Source organism: Crocuta crocuta, unplaced genomic scaffold (assembly GCF_008692635.1).
Source record: "Crocuta crocuta isolate KB4526 unplaced genomic scaffold, BGI_CrCroc_1.0 scaffold282, whole genome shotgun sequence".
In the NCBI taxonomy this organism is placed as follows: Eukaryota; Metazoa; Chordata; class Mammalia; order Carnivora; family Hyaenidae; genus Crocuta; species Crocuta crocuta.
Genome location: NW_027529174.1, coordinates 1,779,068 through 1,795,168, shown reverse-complemented (window position 1 = coordinate 1,795,168; position 16,101 = coordinate 1,779,068). Strand labels below are relative to the sequence as shown.

General features: G+C 36.3%; 1 protein-coding gene across 4 annotated transcripts in view; it reads left to right on the top strand.

Moving 5' to 3' along the window:
- SPMAP2L (sperm microtubule associated protein 2 like) overlaps positions 1-15,615 on the top strand; it is a 48,248-nt gene extending 32,633 nt beyond the window's left edge. For 2 of the 4 annotated variants that reach the window (XM_077757691.1, XM_077757689.1), the window contains 4 exons: positions 5,257-5,371; positions 12,062-12,193; positions 13,874-14,049; positions 15,274-15,615. In XM_077757691.1, coding sequence (XP_077613817.1) covers positions 5,257-5,371; positions 12,062-12,193; positions 13,874-14,049; positions 15,274-15,388 — 538 coding nt within the window. In that variant the 3' untranslated portion in view covers positions 15,389-15,615. Of the gene's footprint in view, positions 1-5,256; positions 5,372-12,061; positions 12,194-13,873; positions 14,050-15,247 lie in introns of those variants that run through there. The other 2 variants (XM_077757690.1, XM_077757692.1) reach the window with 2 other exon arrangements.
- Positions 15,616-16,101: the final 486 nt, after the last annotated feature.

Here is a 16,101-nt window from a genome sequence, read left to right as displayed (position 1 = left end):
TGACTCAAATTGTAAAATTGAAATTGACACTGAATTTACCATTGTTAGCCATTTAAAAGTAAATATGCAAATGAAAAATGACAAGTTTTTGCAATTTATAGAACTTAATATTTCTCTTACGCCTCTGTGACTTTTCAAATGTTGTTCCTTTTGCTTTGAATGCTGAATTTCTGCTTGTCTTTAAAAATTATTTTAAGGGGTGCCTGGGTGGCTCAGTCAGTTAAGCGTCCAACTTTGGCTCAGGTCATGATCTCACGATTGTANCCTCTCTCTCTGACCCTCCCCTGTTCACGCTGCCTGTCTCTCTCTCTCTCTCAGAAATAAATAAAACCATTAAAAAACTTTTAAAAATTATTTTAATGTTTATTTGTTTTAAATATTTTTTTACATTTATTTATTTTTGAGAGACAGTGAGACAGAGCATGAGCAGGGGAGGAGCAGAGAGAGAAGGAGACACAGAATCCAAAGCAGGCTCCAGGCTGTGAGCAATGTTCAGCACAGAGCCTGACATGGGGCTCAAACCCACAAACCATGAGATCGTGACCTGAGCCGAAGTAGGACGCTCAACCCTCTGAGCTACCCAGGCGCCCCAATGTTTGTTGTTGTGGTTGTTGTTGTTTTTTAGAGAGAGAGAGAGACAGAGTACAAGCAGGGAAGGGGGCAGAGAGAGAGACAGAGACAAAGAATCTGAAGCAGGCTCCAGTCTGCGAGCTTTTAGCATAGAGACCACTGTGGGGCTCGAACCCACAAACTGTGAGATCATGATCTGGGCCAAAGTCAGATGCTCAACCAACCGAGCCACCCAGGTGCCCCACGCCTTGTCTTTAAATTTTTTGGTTCCTGGGTGGCTCAGTCAGTTAAGCATCTGACTCTTGATTTCGGCTCAGATTGTGATCTCACGGTTCATGAGATTGAGCCCCGCATAAGGGGCTTTGCCTGGATCCTGCTTGGGATTCTCTCTCTCCCTCTCTACCCCTCCCCTTCAAAATGAATAAAATAAAGTTAAAAAAATTAAATAAAAGACAGCTTAGGTGATACTTCCACATGGCAGCTAAGTTTGTGATGTGGTTGTTGGAAAAATGCTAGGTTGCATTAATGGAATATATACAGTGTACAGTTATAGGGAGGTGATGGTACTGTATACTATTTAAGTCAAGACATATTAACTCCACGACTTTTGCTGACCTGCCTGCAATGATACTGATATCCAAATGCTTTCCATTTAGTCAATAAAAATTATGCCTAAAAAAAAAGACATATTAGGTGGATGTGTCCACTTATGGATGTTATACCTTTAGAAACTGATAACAAATTTGAGACTATTCAGAAGGAGCTGAATGAGATTTTGAGGCTTCTGGAAATATGTTACCTAAAAATTAGTTAAGAGAAATGACATGGTTAACTTAGAGAAGAGACCAAGGAAGCAGTGATAGCTGTGTTCAAATATTTAAAGGGTCAGTATCTGAATGAGGAAAAGGAGGTAGAAGTAAAATTAGTTTGTGTTGATCCTAAAACTAGATATAGAACAAGGAATTTACAGAGCACCAGGTGTCAGCTAAGTATAGGAAAATTTTTCTGACTACCTATCCAGTAATGGAAATGTTTATCTGGAAAACTCAACTGCCATCTTTACCCCAATCCCTGAAAGTGTTCGAGCATAAGCTGTAATGAAGACATTACATGAATTTTAGAGAAGATTCTTGCATTTCAGGGAGAGATTGGACTGGGCAGATTGAGTATTTTTCCATCATAGAATCCAACAAAAGAAGCCCAATTCCTCCTACAAAATTTCATTTGCTTATTTATCAGTTCATGCAACAAAATCTGTAGATTTAGTTAAAATAGGTATATAATTTTGTAGTTATATATCTATATTTACTTATTTAGTTTTACTTTTGATTTAGTTTTTTATATCTGTATTTATAATCCATAGGAATACTTTAATATTTCACTACTTTTTGAGAGACCTGAATTTGATGCTTCAAATAAATGAAACCCCCTTGAATGTTAAAATTTTCTATATTTTTCAAAGTTTGTTTCCCTGCTTTCCTAAGCAGACTTCTTTGCTACTAAACGTACATGTAACCTTTGTTCATTGGCTTGAGATAGTTAATATGAACATATATATATATATACACACATATGTATGTAATCACATCTTCTTCATTTATCTGTTGATGGACATTTGCTGTTTCCATATTTTTTTTAATTTGTGAGAGAGAGTGTGTGTGTGCATGAGCAGGGGAGAGGGGCAGAGGCACAGGGAGGGGGGAGAGAGAGAGAGAGAGAGAGAGAGCGAGAGAGAGAGAGAGAGAGAGAGAGAATCTTAAGTAGACTCCACACTCAGCATAGAGCCTAACGTGGGGCTTGATCTCATGACCCTGGGATCTTGACCAGAGCCAAAGTCAAGAGTTAGATACTTAACCCACTGAGCCACCCAGGTGCCCCTGCTTCCATAATTTTAACTAGCCTCTTTTTTAAATTCTGTGCACTGGAAACAGATAAATAAACTTGTTAGAATCATGTGAGGAGGATAAAAAGCAAGTGTTTAATGAAGACACACCAGGCTCTCCAATAAATGTATTACATGAGCTTGAACTTTGGGACATAGATTTTAGTGATTAACTAGACGGGCTCAACAGGAGACTTGAGCAGTCAGAAGAAAGAACCAACAAACTTATACAGGTTAATTGAGATTATCTGAGGTACAGAAAGAAAAAAGAATGAAATAAAATTAGCAAATCCTCATGACCAAGTTAAATTTATCCAGAAATGCAAGAATATGTTGGATTTAACATACTACAACCAATATAATACATCAAATTAACAGAATAAGAAAACCAAAACCACATGATTGTTTCAATAGACTCAGAAAAATCTTTTGACCCAAAATTCAACACACTTACACAATAAAAGTGCTTAATAAACTACATATAGAAGGGGACTTCCTCAAGCTGATAAAGAGCATCTACAAAAAAAAACCCACTGCTAACATAATAAATAATGGGGAAAGACTGACTGCTTTCCCCCTAAGATCAGGAATAAGACAAGAATGTCAACTCTTACCACTTATGTTTAACATCTTGGAGGTTCTAGTCAAGGTGCAATTAGGCAAGAAAAAGAAGTAAAAAGCATTCAGGTTGGAAAGGAAAAAGTAAAACTATCTCTACTCATATTTTGCATGATTAGAAAATCTTAAGGAATCCATATTAAAACTATTGGAACTAATAAATGAGTTCAGGAAGGCACAGAGACCAAGAGCAATATACAAAGACAATTGTATTTCCATTAGCAATTACCAATCTGAAAATGAAGGTAGGAAAACAATTCTATTTGCAGTAGCACTAAAAAGAACAAAATAATACACATAATGCAATATTATTCTGCCTTAAAAAGGAAGGAAATTCTGATGCATGTCCCAATTGGATGGACCTTGAGGACATTATGCTAAGTGAAATAAGCCAGTCATAAAAGGACACTGTATGACCCCACTTATATGTGGTACCAACTCTAGTCAAATTTGTAAAGAAAGAAACTGAGATGGTGGTTGGCAAGGACTAAAGGCAGGGTGTAATCAGTTGTTTAATTGGTATAGAGTCATACAAGATGACAAGAGTTCTGGAGATTGGTTGCACAACAATGTGAATGCACTTAACACTACTGTGGGGTCCACTTAAGAATGATTAAGATGGTAAAATTTTACATGTATTTTACTACAATGAAAAATAATAAAACAACAAAAGACTTAACAGAAGAAGTTCAAATTGTTGAAAGAAATTAAAGACATAAATAAATGGAAAGACATTTCCTGCTCATGAATTAGAAGTCTTAATTTTGTCATGATGGTAAATTTTTCCAAATTGATCAACATATTCAGTGTAATCCCTATTGAAAATCTGGCTGCCCTTTTTTGGTAGAAATTGACAATGTGATTCTAAAATTCATATAGAAAAACAATGGACATAGAATAGCAAAAAACTATTGAAAAATAACAAAGTTATTTGAAAACTTATTTAAAAGCTACAGTTATCAAGACAGTGTGATACTGGCATAACACAATAGACATATAGATCTATAGAGTAGGATTGAGGATTCTATTCCCAGGCATATACCCAAGAGAATTGAAAAGCAAATGTTCACACAAAACTTGTACATGAATATTCATAGCAGCATTTCATAATAGCAAAAGAATTGGAAACAACTCCAATGTTTACCATGGATGAATGGATAAACAAAATGTGGTAAATCCATGCAGTGGAATATTATTCAGCCATGAAAAGGAATGGTGTACCAATGCATGAATCTTGAAAATAAACCAAGTGAAGGAAGTCAGACACAAAAGGCTAGATATTTATGTGATTCCATGTATTTGTTGTTTCCAGGATAGGCAAATCCATAGAGACATAACGTAGATTAATGGTTGGAGGGTGGGGAGGGAAATGAAGTAATAGGAGAAACTATTAATCAGTATGGGGTTTCTCTTTGGGGTGATGAAAACATTCTGAATTTAGATGGTGACACTAGTTACACAACTTTGTTAATATGCTAGAAACCATTGAATTGGATACTTTAAAAAGGTAAATTCTATGGTATGTTAATTTTATATCAATTTTAAAAGCTAAGAGACTCTAGAGGGTAATCATATTTATTTGTGGAAAGCTTTTTTCATATTAGGTTTGTAGTTTTGTTGCTTGGTAAGTTTTTGTACTAGGAAGGGAATATTTGGGGAACAGCCTATGAAAATTGGCCAACTTGCTGGGAGTTATGCCCGGCAATCTCAAACTATACTGCAGAAGAGACTGGCCATCACAGAGGGGTCCTTGATAGTGACTGGAATTTTTATCTCAGGGATTTAATATGAAGTTTTGGTAGGAAGTGAAGTGTTTTTTAAGTCTTAACCCATCAGTGGATTATAAAATTGATTCCAGTTTTTTTTAATGCAATTAAATGGAATTTTAAAAATCAGAATACCTTACTCAGAGCAAACATTGTTTCATGATAATTTTTTTTTGGATATACCACACACACACACACACATTTACACAGTATAAAATGCAGTTCTTACTGTGGCTTATAGTATAAATGTTTTTAGAAAACACCAGTTAGGTATAAAAAACCTGACTATGAATATGGGAAAAGAAGTTTCTAAGATAGAAACAATATATCTAATTGATCAGAGGTTGATTTACAGCAATGAAAAAATGCAGCTATTTTTCCTCCAATGATTATAATATTTCATGTTCCACTTGGATATAGGACCTACAGTGATTACTTAACAAGAAGTTCTCTTCAAATCTCTGATCCTTCACCCCGTTTATTACAACTCTCAGTAGCCAAAGCCACAAATCCAAACTATGTACCTCCAAAAAAGGTAAGTGGGTCCATGTGAAAGAAACAGTTCTTGATTGATTTTCTAACATGTAACATGTTTATAACTGTAACATGCTGTCTTCTTATTTCTGGGTGTCATCTTCATTTTTTCCCCTGTTTATTTTTCTCTCTCATCAAATGAACTTTTCTAACTACTTCCTCTATGCCTAATTTATCAGCCAGGATTTGATCAGAGAAGCAGAACAGCTATGCAGAATTTAAGCAATTGTGGAAGCTGATAGAGAAGTCTATGGGAGGCTGTTTAGGCAGTTGGAACTTGGGTCTTATTATATACCCAGAAACAATATTAGAGGTAGGTCAGCAGTTACTTGGAAGGTATCTACTTGAGGGCAACCTACTGCAAGTTCTTTTGGCAAGGAAAATCTGAACTCCTCAGGTAGGGGAGGAAGGGCTGATTGTACTGATAAGAAAGGCTCAGCAGTATTTAGGGGTTTAAAGCCCCCATATTCACTGGAATCCCCATTCCAATTTTCAAGTTCCTATTCCTTCTCAGTGTTCTCAACTTGAACATAGGAGACCATACAAATTTGATAATTCAATTTGCACTTTAATTCACCCACTCACAGAATTAGGTTTTGAGTTTGGTTTTCAGAATTTTCAGCCCTGTGGCCATAGAATATAAGGATTTCTTTTAGGGAAGTCACAGAAACTTTCTGGTCTCTTTCCCAGACCTTAAGGTGGGAGTTTAAAGGCCTGAACCAGTCATTTAAAAAAAAAATTTTTTTTACATTTATTAATTTTTGAGAGACAGAGCATGAGCTGGGGAGGGGCATAGAGAGAGGAAGACAGAGAATCTGAAGCAGACTCCAGGCTCTGAGCTGTCAGCACAGAGCCTGACACAGAGCTTGAACCCACAGACTGTGAGATCATGACCTGAGCTGAAGTCAGACGCTTAATTGACTGAGCCACCCAGGCGTCCCTGAGCCAGTCATTTTTTAACTTACTTTCCCCAGTGCACCTAGAAACAACTAATCCCACTATACTTCTTTATTTCACTAAAATATTTTCTGGCAGCAGTTGCTTGGTCACCGAAGTCTTGCTTTCTATTAATGATCTCAGGATCATTAGTAACTTTAAATCCAATCAGCTGAAAAAACAAATTATAGATAATCTAGAACCAATACAGAAAACCAATTCTTAAAGTTGGGATTTGGATATCTGCTGCTTCATTCCAATGCACCCCCAAATTTAGTGGTGTAAAGTAATAAGTATTTTATTACACTCAGGGATTTTATGAATTAGAACTCTCTCAGCTGGAATATTTCTAATGGCTTGGGTGTCTAAAATGGTAGGGGGCTGAAAATTCCTTTATACTTGTCTTAATCGGCTTGGGCTACTATAACAAAATACCATAGACTGGATGGCTTAGAAGACATTTATTTCTCACAGTTCTGAAGACAGAGAAGTCCAAGGTCAAGGTGTAGCAGATTCTCTTCTTGATGAAGGTCCTCTTCTTGGTTTGCAAATAGCCACCATCTTGCTGTGTGCTCACATTATTTCTTTGTGTGTGCAAAGAGAAGGAGTTCTTATCTCTCTTCTTATAAGGACACCAATCCCATTATGGGGGTTCTAACCTCATGACTTCATCTAAGCATAATTACCTCCCAAAGGCCCCACCTCCCAGTATTAATACACTGAGGACTAGGACTTCAACATATGAATCTGAGGGGGACATAACCAGTCTGTCTATAACAACATCTGTGTGTGGTGCCTAGGCTGATATGACTTAAATGCTAGACTCAGTTGGAAATATCCACAAGAGCAACTTCTTGTGGCCTCTCCATATAGCTTAGAACTTCTCTCAGCATAGCAGCTGTATTCTGATAAGGGGTATTCTAAAATGGAATGTTTCAAGGGTGAACATACCAAAAGAACCAGATGGAAGCTGCATGCTTTTTTCTGAGTTGGCCTTGATAGTCACATAACGTCACTACAGTCATACTCTGTTGATTGATGGAGGTACAAGTCTGGCCAGATTCAAGGGGGGGAGGGACACAAACCCCATGTCTCAATGAGAGAAGAATAATTTCAAAGAATTGGTAGCCACTTAAGAAAAGAACTTGCAAATCCAGTGATGTGAGTCTTTTGGTATCCTTGAGCATGGTTTTTGTATACAGAAAAGACTGCTCAGAGGTATGCTCTTGATTTAAATAATTAGTAGTCAATTTTTAAAACTTTAAGTTAAAAATCTATTTCTTTCAGGGCACCTGAGTGGCTCATTTGGTTGAGCATCCAACTCCTGCTCAGGTCATAATCTCATGGTTTGTGAGTTCGAGCCCTGCATCAGGCTCAGAGCCTGGAGCCTGCTTCAGATTCTCTGTCTCCATCTCTCTCTACCCCTCCCCCACTCATACTCTGTCTCTCTCAAAAATCAATATTAAAAATATTTTTCTTTTTTAGGCTTTTAAATTTATTTCATAAGTTTTATTACTCTGTTTATAATTCTAGCAGTTTAACAATAACTTTTAGGAGTCCTGAATAATGTTTGATTTGGTTTCTAAACTTAATCAAATACCTCCAAATAATTTAAATTATATTTATTAATATATTAAATTTGATTTCTTTTATAAGTCTTTTACTTCAACCATCTACATTAACAAACAAAATTTCAAATATTAAATAGCTATTTAAAAATCGACATTAAACTTATAAATATGGTAAACTTAGAATTTTCAGTGTGGTAACAATGACATAAACTTACGATTTCAACCTAATGTTATAATTTTAAGTCAGATACTCAAATATATGCTTCAGGTTGCAGTTGTAAGGGGATCACTCTAATAGGCCAAATTCTCTTGAACATGCACATGTTTGGGGTTTTTTTTGTTTTTTTTTTGTAAGCTCTACACCCAGTGTGGGGCTTGAACTCATGACCCCAAGATCAAGAGTCACATGCTCCACCAACTGAACCAACCAGGCACCCCCATGTACATGCTTTTTAATTTTAATAATATATACATATTTTTGTTTTTATAATGATTTCTAATTTACTGAAAAGTTGCAAGAATTAACATTTTATTCCATTTGCTTAATCATTCTCTCTCCTCCATGTGGGATGTGTGTATTTAATTTTCCCCCTGAATCATTTTTGAGAGTTACAGATAGCATATACCAATTTTCCTAAATACCTCAATGTGTATTTCCCAAGAACAAAGACATCATCATATGTAACCACAGTACTGTTACCAAAGTGAGGAAGTTTAATTGGTAGATACTGTATCCACTTCATAGTCCATGTCTAAATTTCATCAATTCTAGTACATACTTATTCTTAGTACCAGGTATTAGTTCTATGATTTAGTTTCTCTTAGCTTTTTTGCAGTTAATGCTGAACCTTCCCAAAGTTTAAAAATACACATGCCTATTGGGGTGCCTGGGTGGCTCCATTGGTTAAGCATCCGACTTCAGCTCACGTTCATAATCTCACAGTTCCTGAGTTGGAACCCATATCAGGCTCTGTGCCAACAGTGCAGGGCCTGCTTGGGATTCTCTCCTTCTCTCTCTCTACTCCTCTCCTGTTTGCATGCATGGGCATACACACACACTCTCTCTCAAGATACATAAGTAAACCAAAAAAACAAAAAAAACAAAAAACAAAAAAAAACCACCACATGCCCACAAAGGAAACCAAGTCACCATCACAGGTACCTGAGGTTACTTGCCACCAGAGACTTTGGATAGATGAACTTTAAAAAAAATCCTTTTTACCTTCTATGAATGTGTTACTGAATCTCTTTTTTATGGTAACTTTGTCAGAGACTACAAACTTAAAAAGAGTTGGTTTCCTAGCTCACTTAGTGCATCCATCATTCTCTCTCTACTTGTAGAAATCTGCAGCTCTTACTTAGACTAATCAAACTGTTTAGATTTTTAAAATCTTTGACTCTTGAGAGATTTTGGCTATGAAATCTCCTATTTTATATTTAGCAGATACCTTTGAGTATTAAACATGTGTACTCTGGATACCTCACATGACTTTGTCTGACTTGCTGTCCTAATTTATGAAGTCATTCTATCAACATGTCTCTTTCCCATCATTCTCAATCTGATTTTTCCTGAGAACAAAAATTGGAGAAGTAAAGTAACTGGATCAAGGGTATGAACACTTTTGAGGTGATTCATTTAGTATCCCAAAATGTGTTCCAACAAAAGTGATTTTGATTTACATATTCACTTGCATTATTTGGGCTTACTTTTGCAGTGGACTCTTGCCAACATTAGACATTATTTATTTTACAAAATATTAATATTAATAAATACTATCTCATTAGTAAACACTTTAATTTCTCTATTAACAAATTCAGTAGTTCTCAACATTTATTTGCCTATGTATTTTTCTTTTGTAAATTTGTCTATTCATGGCTCTGTTTATTTTTCTACTGGTCTGCACATTTTTTTTATTGATTCATAACATTTCCTTACATATTATGGAATATTCATTAAATATAGATATAAAGATATAGATATTGCAATTATCTTTCCTGGCTTATATTTTGAAATTTTGGAGTTATAATTTACATAAAATGCATAGATCTTAAGTGTATAGTTTAATAAGATTTTAGCAAATATATATATCCATTCAATAACCACCTCAATCAAGATACAAAACATTATCCCAAAAAGTTTCTTCCTGATTGTTTCTAGTCCATTGCCCTCTACCCTCTGCCCTAGAGTCAGCCATTTCCAAGTTTCTATCACCATTGGTTAGTAGTATTTCTTATTCTTTGTAAGTTTGTATCAGATTTATATTTTTTCTTCCTCTTAAATATTTGAAAGAATTTATCATCTAAGCAATCTGGGCTAGTATCTGTATTCTCTGTAGGTTTGTACATGATTTATATTATTTCTTTGTCTTAAGTATTTGATAGAATTTACCATTAAAGTAATCTGGGCTTAGTGTCTGTACAATTCCATGAAGTACTAATTAATAATTTCCAATGAATAAAAGTCTGTCAGGTTCTGGGAAAATCAAAGAAATATATGACAACCACTGCTTTCAGTTAAGGCTTACAATTAAAAAAGAAATAAAACCATCACTCATTAATTCAATTCATTAAGCAAATATTTCTAAATTAATTATATTATGTAAGACAAGTAAGAATAATAAGACAGTTCCTTTCCTTAAAGTAAATATCAATGTAGAAGAAACCATAGACCTATAGGTAAATAATTAAGATTATTTACTTTATGATACTTGTAAAAGAGAATAAATAAAGTAGTGAGAGGTACTAGGGGAAGAGTGGGAAAATCCAAGAAAAATTCTCTTATTATAGAATTGTACAGACAGATAGGACCTTTGGTTTCAATCACAGTTCTTCAGCTTATTCACTATATAAGCTTAAATAATTTGTTGAACTTCGTACAGTACATTAGTTTCCCCATAAATGAAATACAAATAAAAATGATATACCGGGTGAGAAATAAATGAATGAATGAAATGAATGAATGAAATGACAGTAAAACACTCAGCATTAGTATCATCATTGTCTTAAACAACATAAAAAGGGATTTGGAACATATCTTGTGTATTATTTTTCTGCTCAGTTAAACCTCTATTTTTATTTTCAATTATTAACTGTATTCCTCTTAAAGTGTTGTGGTCAGTTTTGAGTTTGAATACTAGTAACTGAAATAGAAGTAATTTGAATGCATTTCCATAATTAAGATAGTGAGGGAAATCTTGGGGGACTAGCTCAGCATTGTCTATGGAGAATGTGGTTCTGCCTTTCTTCTTGGCTTTGGTTTCTTTTTCTTATCTGTTCCAATTAATTAGAAGAGAGCCCCTTGAATTCACCTTAAGTATGGGAATTTGTGATAATGTGAGTCCCAATTTCCAAAGGGCAAAAATACTTAAGAACAGGGCCTCCTGGGCAGCTTAGTCGGTTGAGCGTCCAATTGTTGGTTTCGGCTCAGGTCATGATCTCATGGTTTGTGAGTTTGAGCCCCACACAGAGCTCTGTGCTAACAGTGCAGAGCCTGCTTGAGATTCTCTCTCCTTCTCTCTCTCTCTCTCTGTCTCTCTGCCCCTCCCCCACTCACTCTCTCTGTCTCTCTCAAAAAATAAATAAGCTTAAAAAAATAATTAAGAACAAAGCAGAGATCTCCCTCTTATAGTATTGACACATCATAGGCCTGCGCCTTCCCTCTCGGCCGAGTTTATCATTTCACAAATCAATGTTACCATTTATCTCTTAGTACGTAATGTTGCCATTCCTTCCCCATCTTTAGTTTAACTTTAAGTTTAAAAAGCTGGCTTGGAATTCATACAACCTAGTTGAAAAAGGTAGAAATTGATCATTTCATCTATGATCTTGGGTTACTGCAAGACTCATCCTTTCTTCTGGATTTAAAAAAATTTTTTAACATTTATTTATTTTTGATAGAGAGACAGAATGCAATGTGGGAGGGGCAGAGAGAGAGAGAGGGAGACATAGAATCTGTAGCAGGCTCCAGGCTCTGAGCTGTTAGCACAGAGCCCAACGTGGGGCTCAAACCCATGAACTGAAAGATCATGACCTGAGCCCAAGTCAGACACTTAACCCACTGAGCCATCCAGGCGCCCCATCCTTTCTGCTGGATTTGCTGAGAATTCTGGTTCAGAGGCCAGATATTCTTTGTACCATGTTTATTATTTGATACTTACAGACAATATTTTATTTATTCCTCCTAGATTGAAACCAAGATTGCAGCTTCTGCCCTGAGTGCTGTTGCAACTCCAAGACTTGTAGACCTTGCCCATCCAAGGATCAAGATAGAGGGTCTGTGCTTTGAAAGAGAAAAATGTGAAATGCCTATCCGTCCTGTAAGACACCACTGCCTTGGCATCCTTCACCTCACTTTTTGATTATTCCTAGGGTGCTGTTTTGCCACTACAAGGCATAGGCCAAAATCATTGGGAAAGAGAATCTTGAAAGAGTGGTCTATGGCATGAAGGAAGACCTAGCTGCAGGATATGTAGAGAGACTGGGGAAAGAAAGTGAAGAGCATGAGTTTTGGAATCAGAGAGATCCTGGCACATTCAGTGGCTTCCCTCCCTCTTCCTCCTTGACACTCCCCTCCACTCATTGTAGTGGCAACTTGGTGTCCAATCCCAGTTGAGATTTCAATAAATATTTAATGATCATGTTGCCAAGGAGGTTGGATAGATTTTACTCACTTTTTAAGAACCTGAGGACTTGATATGGAATTCCATTAGGAAAGAAATCTAGTCTAGAAATCAAAATCCCTCAGACAGGCATCTTGACTTTGCTAACATAACTTGCCTTGTGACCCTTGGGCAAATCACTTTGCTTTCACTTCTTTTGGTATATAAAATGGAGTTACAGGTATCTTTCTTCAGTTGCTAAGATTGTTTGGGAATTTATTAAAATCTCTTTTTAAAAAGTGATGCCACTACAGATAATCATACTTTTAGAACCCAAGATAAGTCTATACCAGTGAAACAGTCTTTTCAGGACAATTGAGTGGTGCTTATAGTCCATCCTAATTCTTTTGAATAAGCACTTAAGAGAGAGAATAGGAACTATATGTCATCCTTCCAATTTTACCAGTAAAGCAACGTAACAGAAAGACAACCACAGATGCAATTTTCAAAGTAAGACCAGAAGGGGTTGATCCATCTGTCAATCAACACATATTCAGCACTAGTTATGTACTTATTCTAGCTTTTGGCAAATATGTGCTTCTTTCAAAAAACTTATATTCTAATGGAGAGACACAGACAATAAGTATACCAACAAAGAGCTGAGAGAGCCAAGTCAGATGTTAGTAAGTGCTATAAAGAAGATTAAATAAGTGTACTGTGAAGGAGAGTTATTGGAAAGGTTCATGTATCTTGGACGGTGAGGGAAAATGTCCTTGAGAATGCGATGTTTGAATCTAGAGACTTGAATGTTGAAGAAGCAGCCATGACAAGATTGAGGAAGGAGGATTTCAAGCAGAGGAAGTGGCAGGTGCAAAAAATCCCAACATGGAAAGAGCTGGGCCAGAGGGGCCTCATGTGACAAGGGTCACTGTGATCAAGGTGGGGAGAAGGAGAGGTCAGAGGAATAGGAATAACAGCCAGATCACATAGGACCTTCAAGGCCACAATAAGGAGTCTAAATGTTATTCATAGCAAAATGGGAACCACTGGAAAGTTTTAAACACTGAGAGTGACATAATCTGACTTGGGATTCGGACAGTTTGTACCTCATGGGATTGTTATGATGATTGAGCGGGAACAATATAGATGCCCTACTTAGAACACTGTCTAGTCCCCTGAAGTGCACTCATTAAAATGCTCATTCTCTCCCTCAGTAATTGGTAGAGAAGGCTAGATCATACAGAGCAAGAATGGAAGCAGAGAGACCAGGGAGGAGTTTGCTCCTGTAATCCAGTAGAGAACCTGTGTTTGATGGTGACTCAATTAGGGAGATAACTGTAAAGAGAGGGAGATGTGAAAATTGAGATCTATTTTTGCATCTTTTTGCTTCTACTATAGGTATCCCGTGCTGCCTTGCTAACCAAAGCAAGCCCTCGAATAATAGCTCTAGCTGAGGCCAAGCCTCTTCATCAAGATTATCTACCTGTCCGTGAGGCCCGTTGGCCAGTATCTTATGCTGCTATCCATTGCAAAATATCTCCCAGACTTCAAGAACTAGCTAATCCAAATACAAGGTATGTCAGTTTAAAGCTAAGATGGGGCAGGAAATCTGGGGGTGTTAGGGAGAGGGAGAAATTGGCCTAATAGGATCAGTGAAAAGAATTGTAGAAATATAAGAAAAGTTCAAAAACATCTCACTTGATACATTCATTGTGACAAATCTGTGGTTTTACCATAAATTTAAGGCAGCAGTTAAAGGGTTAATGGAGTAGTATTGAAATTTAGATCTAGGAAACAACTCTGTGACTGTGGATATGGGATTATTTATTTAACATATTGTTAAGTGAAACAAGTTACAAAACAGAGCACAAAATACATTAAAGTTTGTGTAAGAAAATACACATGTGCCATATATTTGCTTGCATGTGCATATAACATCTCAGAAGAGTATGCAAGAGGCTAGTAACAATGGTTACTCATGGGGGCCCGAGGGAACTGGGATAGGAGGAAGATTTATTACTAAGTAGGATTTTATATTTTACCATGTTTTGCATCATAGACCTATTTGAAATAAATAAGAAAATATTTAATAAAGAAGAAATTTCCTCTAATTCTTGTTTACTTCCCAGAAGATTTCTTAATTTGCCTGAACCTCAGTTCATTTTGTTTCCTTCATGAGATAATACCTAAATCCCCCTTTTTATTGTCAGGAGAAACTCAAAAAGTCATAGAAGTCTTCTTGGGGAAGGAATATGTTATGCTTAGGGAGCAGGGAATATGTTAGTTCTTATGTAATAAAATATTTTTAAATTTTTATAAAGTGTTTTGCCTTAAAAAAAATAAATCCCCATAGCAACAAAATGAAACTCACTCTCTGTTCATTGACAAAGGGAAGGGAAGAGAAAGATCAAGTCCTCAGGGTCTACCCCAGTGGCAAAGTTATTATTTGGTAGTAAGGTGCTAAGGGTAGAAACTTCAAAAATTTGATTTCTTCAAGTTCACCAGAGAATTGTTGGACTTATTTTAACATTGGCAAATTACTGAAACTTTTCCAGTGTTAACTTTCTGTGGAAAGAGCAAAGACTTTGGAATCTGATAGATACGTGAATCTGGATTTGACCACAGGTCACTTTTATAAATTCCCCGAACCCTCTTGTCCTTATCTGTTTCGTGGGTTGCTTACGAAAATCAAAATGGGATAATATCATAGAGCCTAACACATAATAGATGCTTGAGAAATGTTAGTTCCATTTTCTATTCATCTTTTTTCAGGTTGCATTCTTTTCCCCCCATTTTAGGTCTCCTGTGCATATTATATACTATGATCCAAATGTCTTTAAAGTCAAGCCAGCTGCTCTGAAAGCACAGTGTTCTCCAAGGATCCAAGAGTTGGCAGAACCTCTTATGCGTTAAACACAGAAAGCCACGTCAGTCAGACCCAGTTATGTATCTAGAAGATATATTAGGTGACTTAGTTCCCTATTCTGATACTGTCAGGTTGTATTTCCCCATCCCCTCAAAAACCCCACGAGACTTCCAGAGAACACCACTGAGACCATCGATAGCAATTCCTGCCGTTACCTGTAATCATAATTTAGTAGGTTTGGGGACTTAAGCATGCAATAAAAGAGAAAATGAGAGCTTGCCTTATCCGTACTCTATCTCCTCACAAGCATCTTGGCCATCTCATTGCTCTGACTGATCTGAAGAAACACTCTTCCTTCTATTTGCTGGGTTTGTTTTCCCTTTCCTGGAGAGATCTGTATTCCCAGCAACTGATCTCTGCTCAGTCCCTTCTCTAATAAGTCCTTAGAATTGAAATAATTCTTTGTGTTTCTTTTCCAGTCTCCTCCCCTTACCCCAAAAATAACACTGAGATGGTAAAGCCTTTTGGGACAACTTGAAATGCTTTTTCTAATCTTTAGATGAAATTTAGGGAACAGGTTACCTTAAACAATCACATCTGTACCAATCTCTGTTCCTTTACTCATGCTGTGTCATTTATCATGAATGATGGGAAAAAAAGCAAGGTATTTGGTCAGCATTATAATTCCTTGTCAAATTGCATCTTCCCAGAATTTTTTAAATTTAATTGTTTTATTCTCTCTATAGATTAGTATTTTACA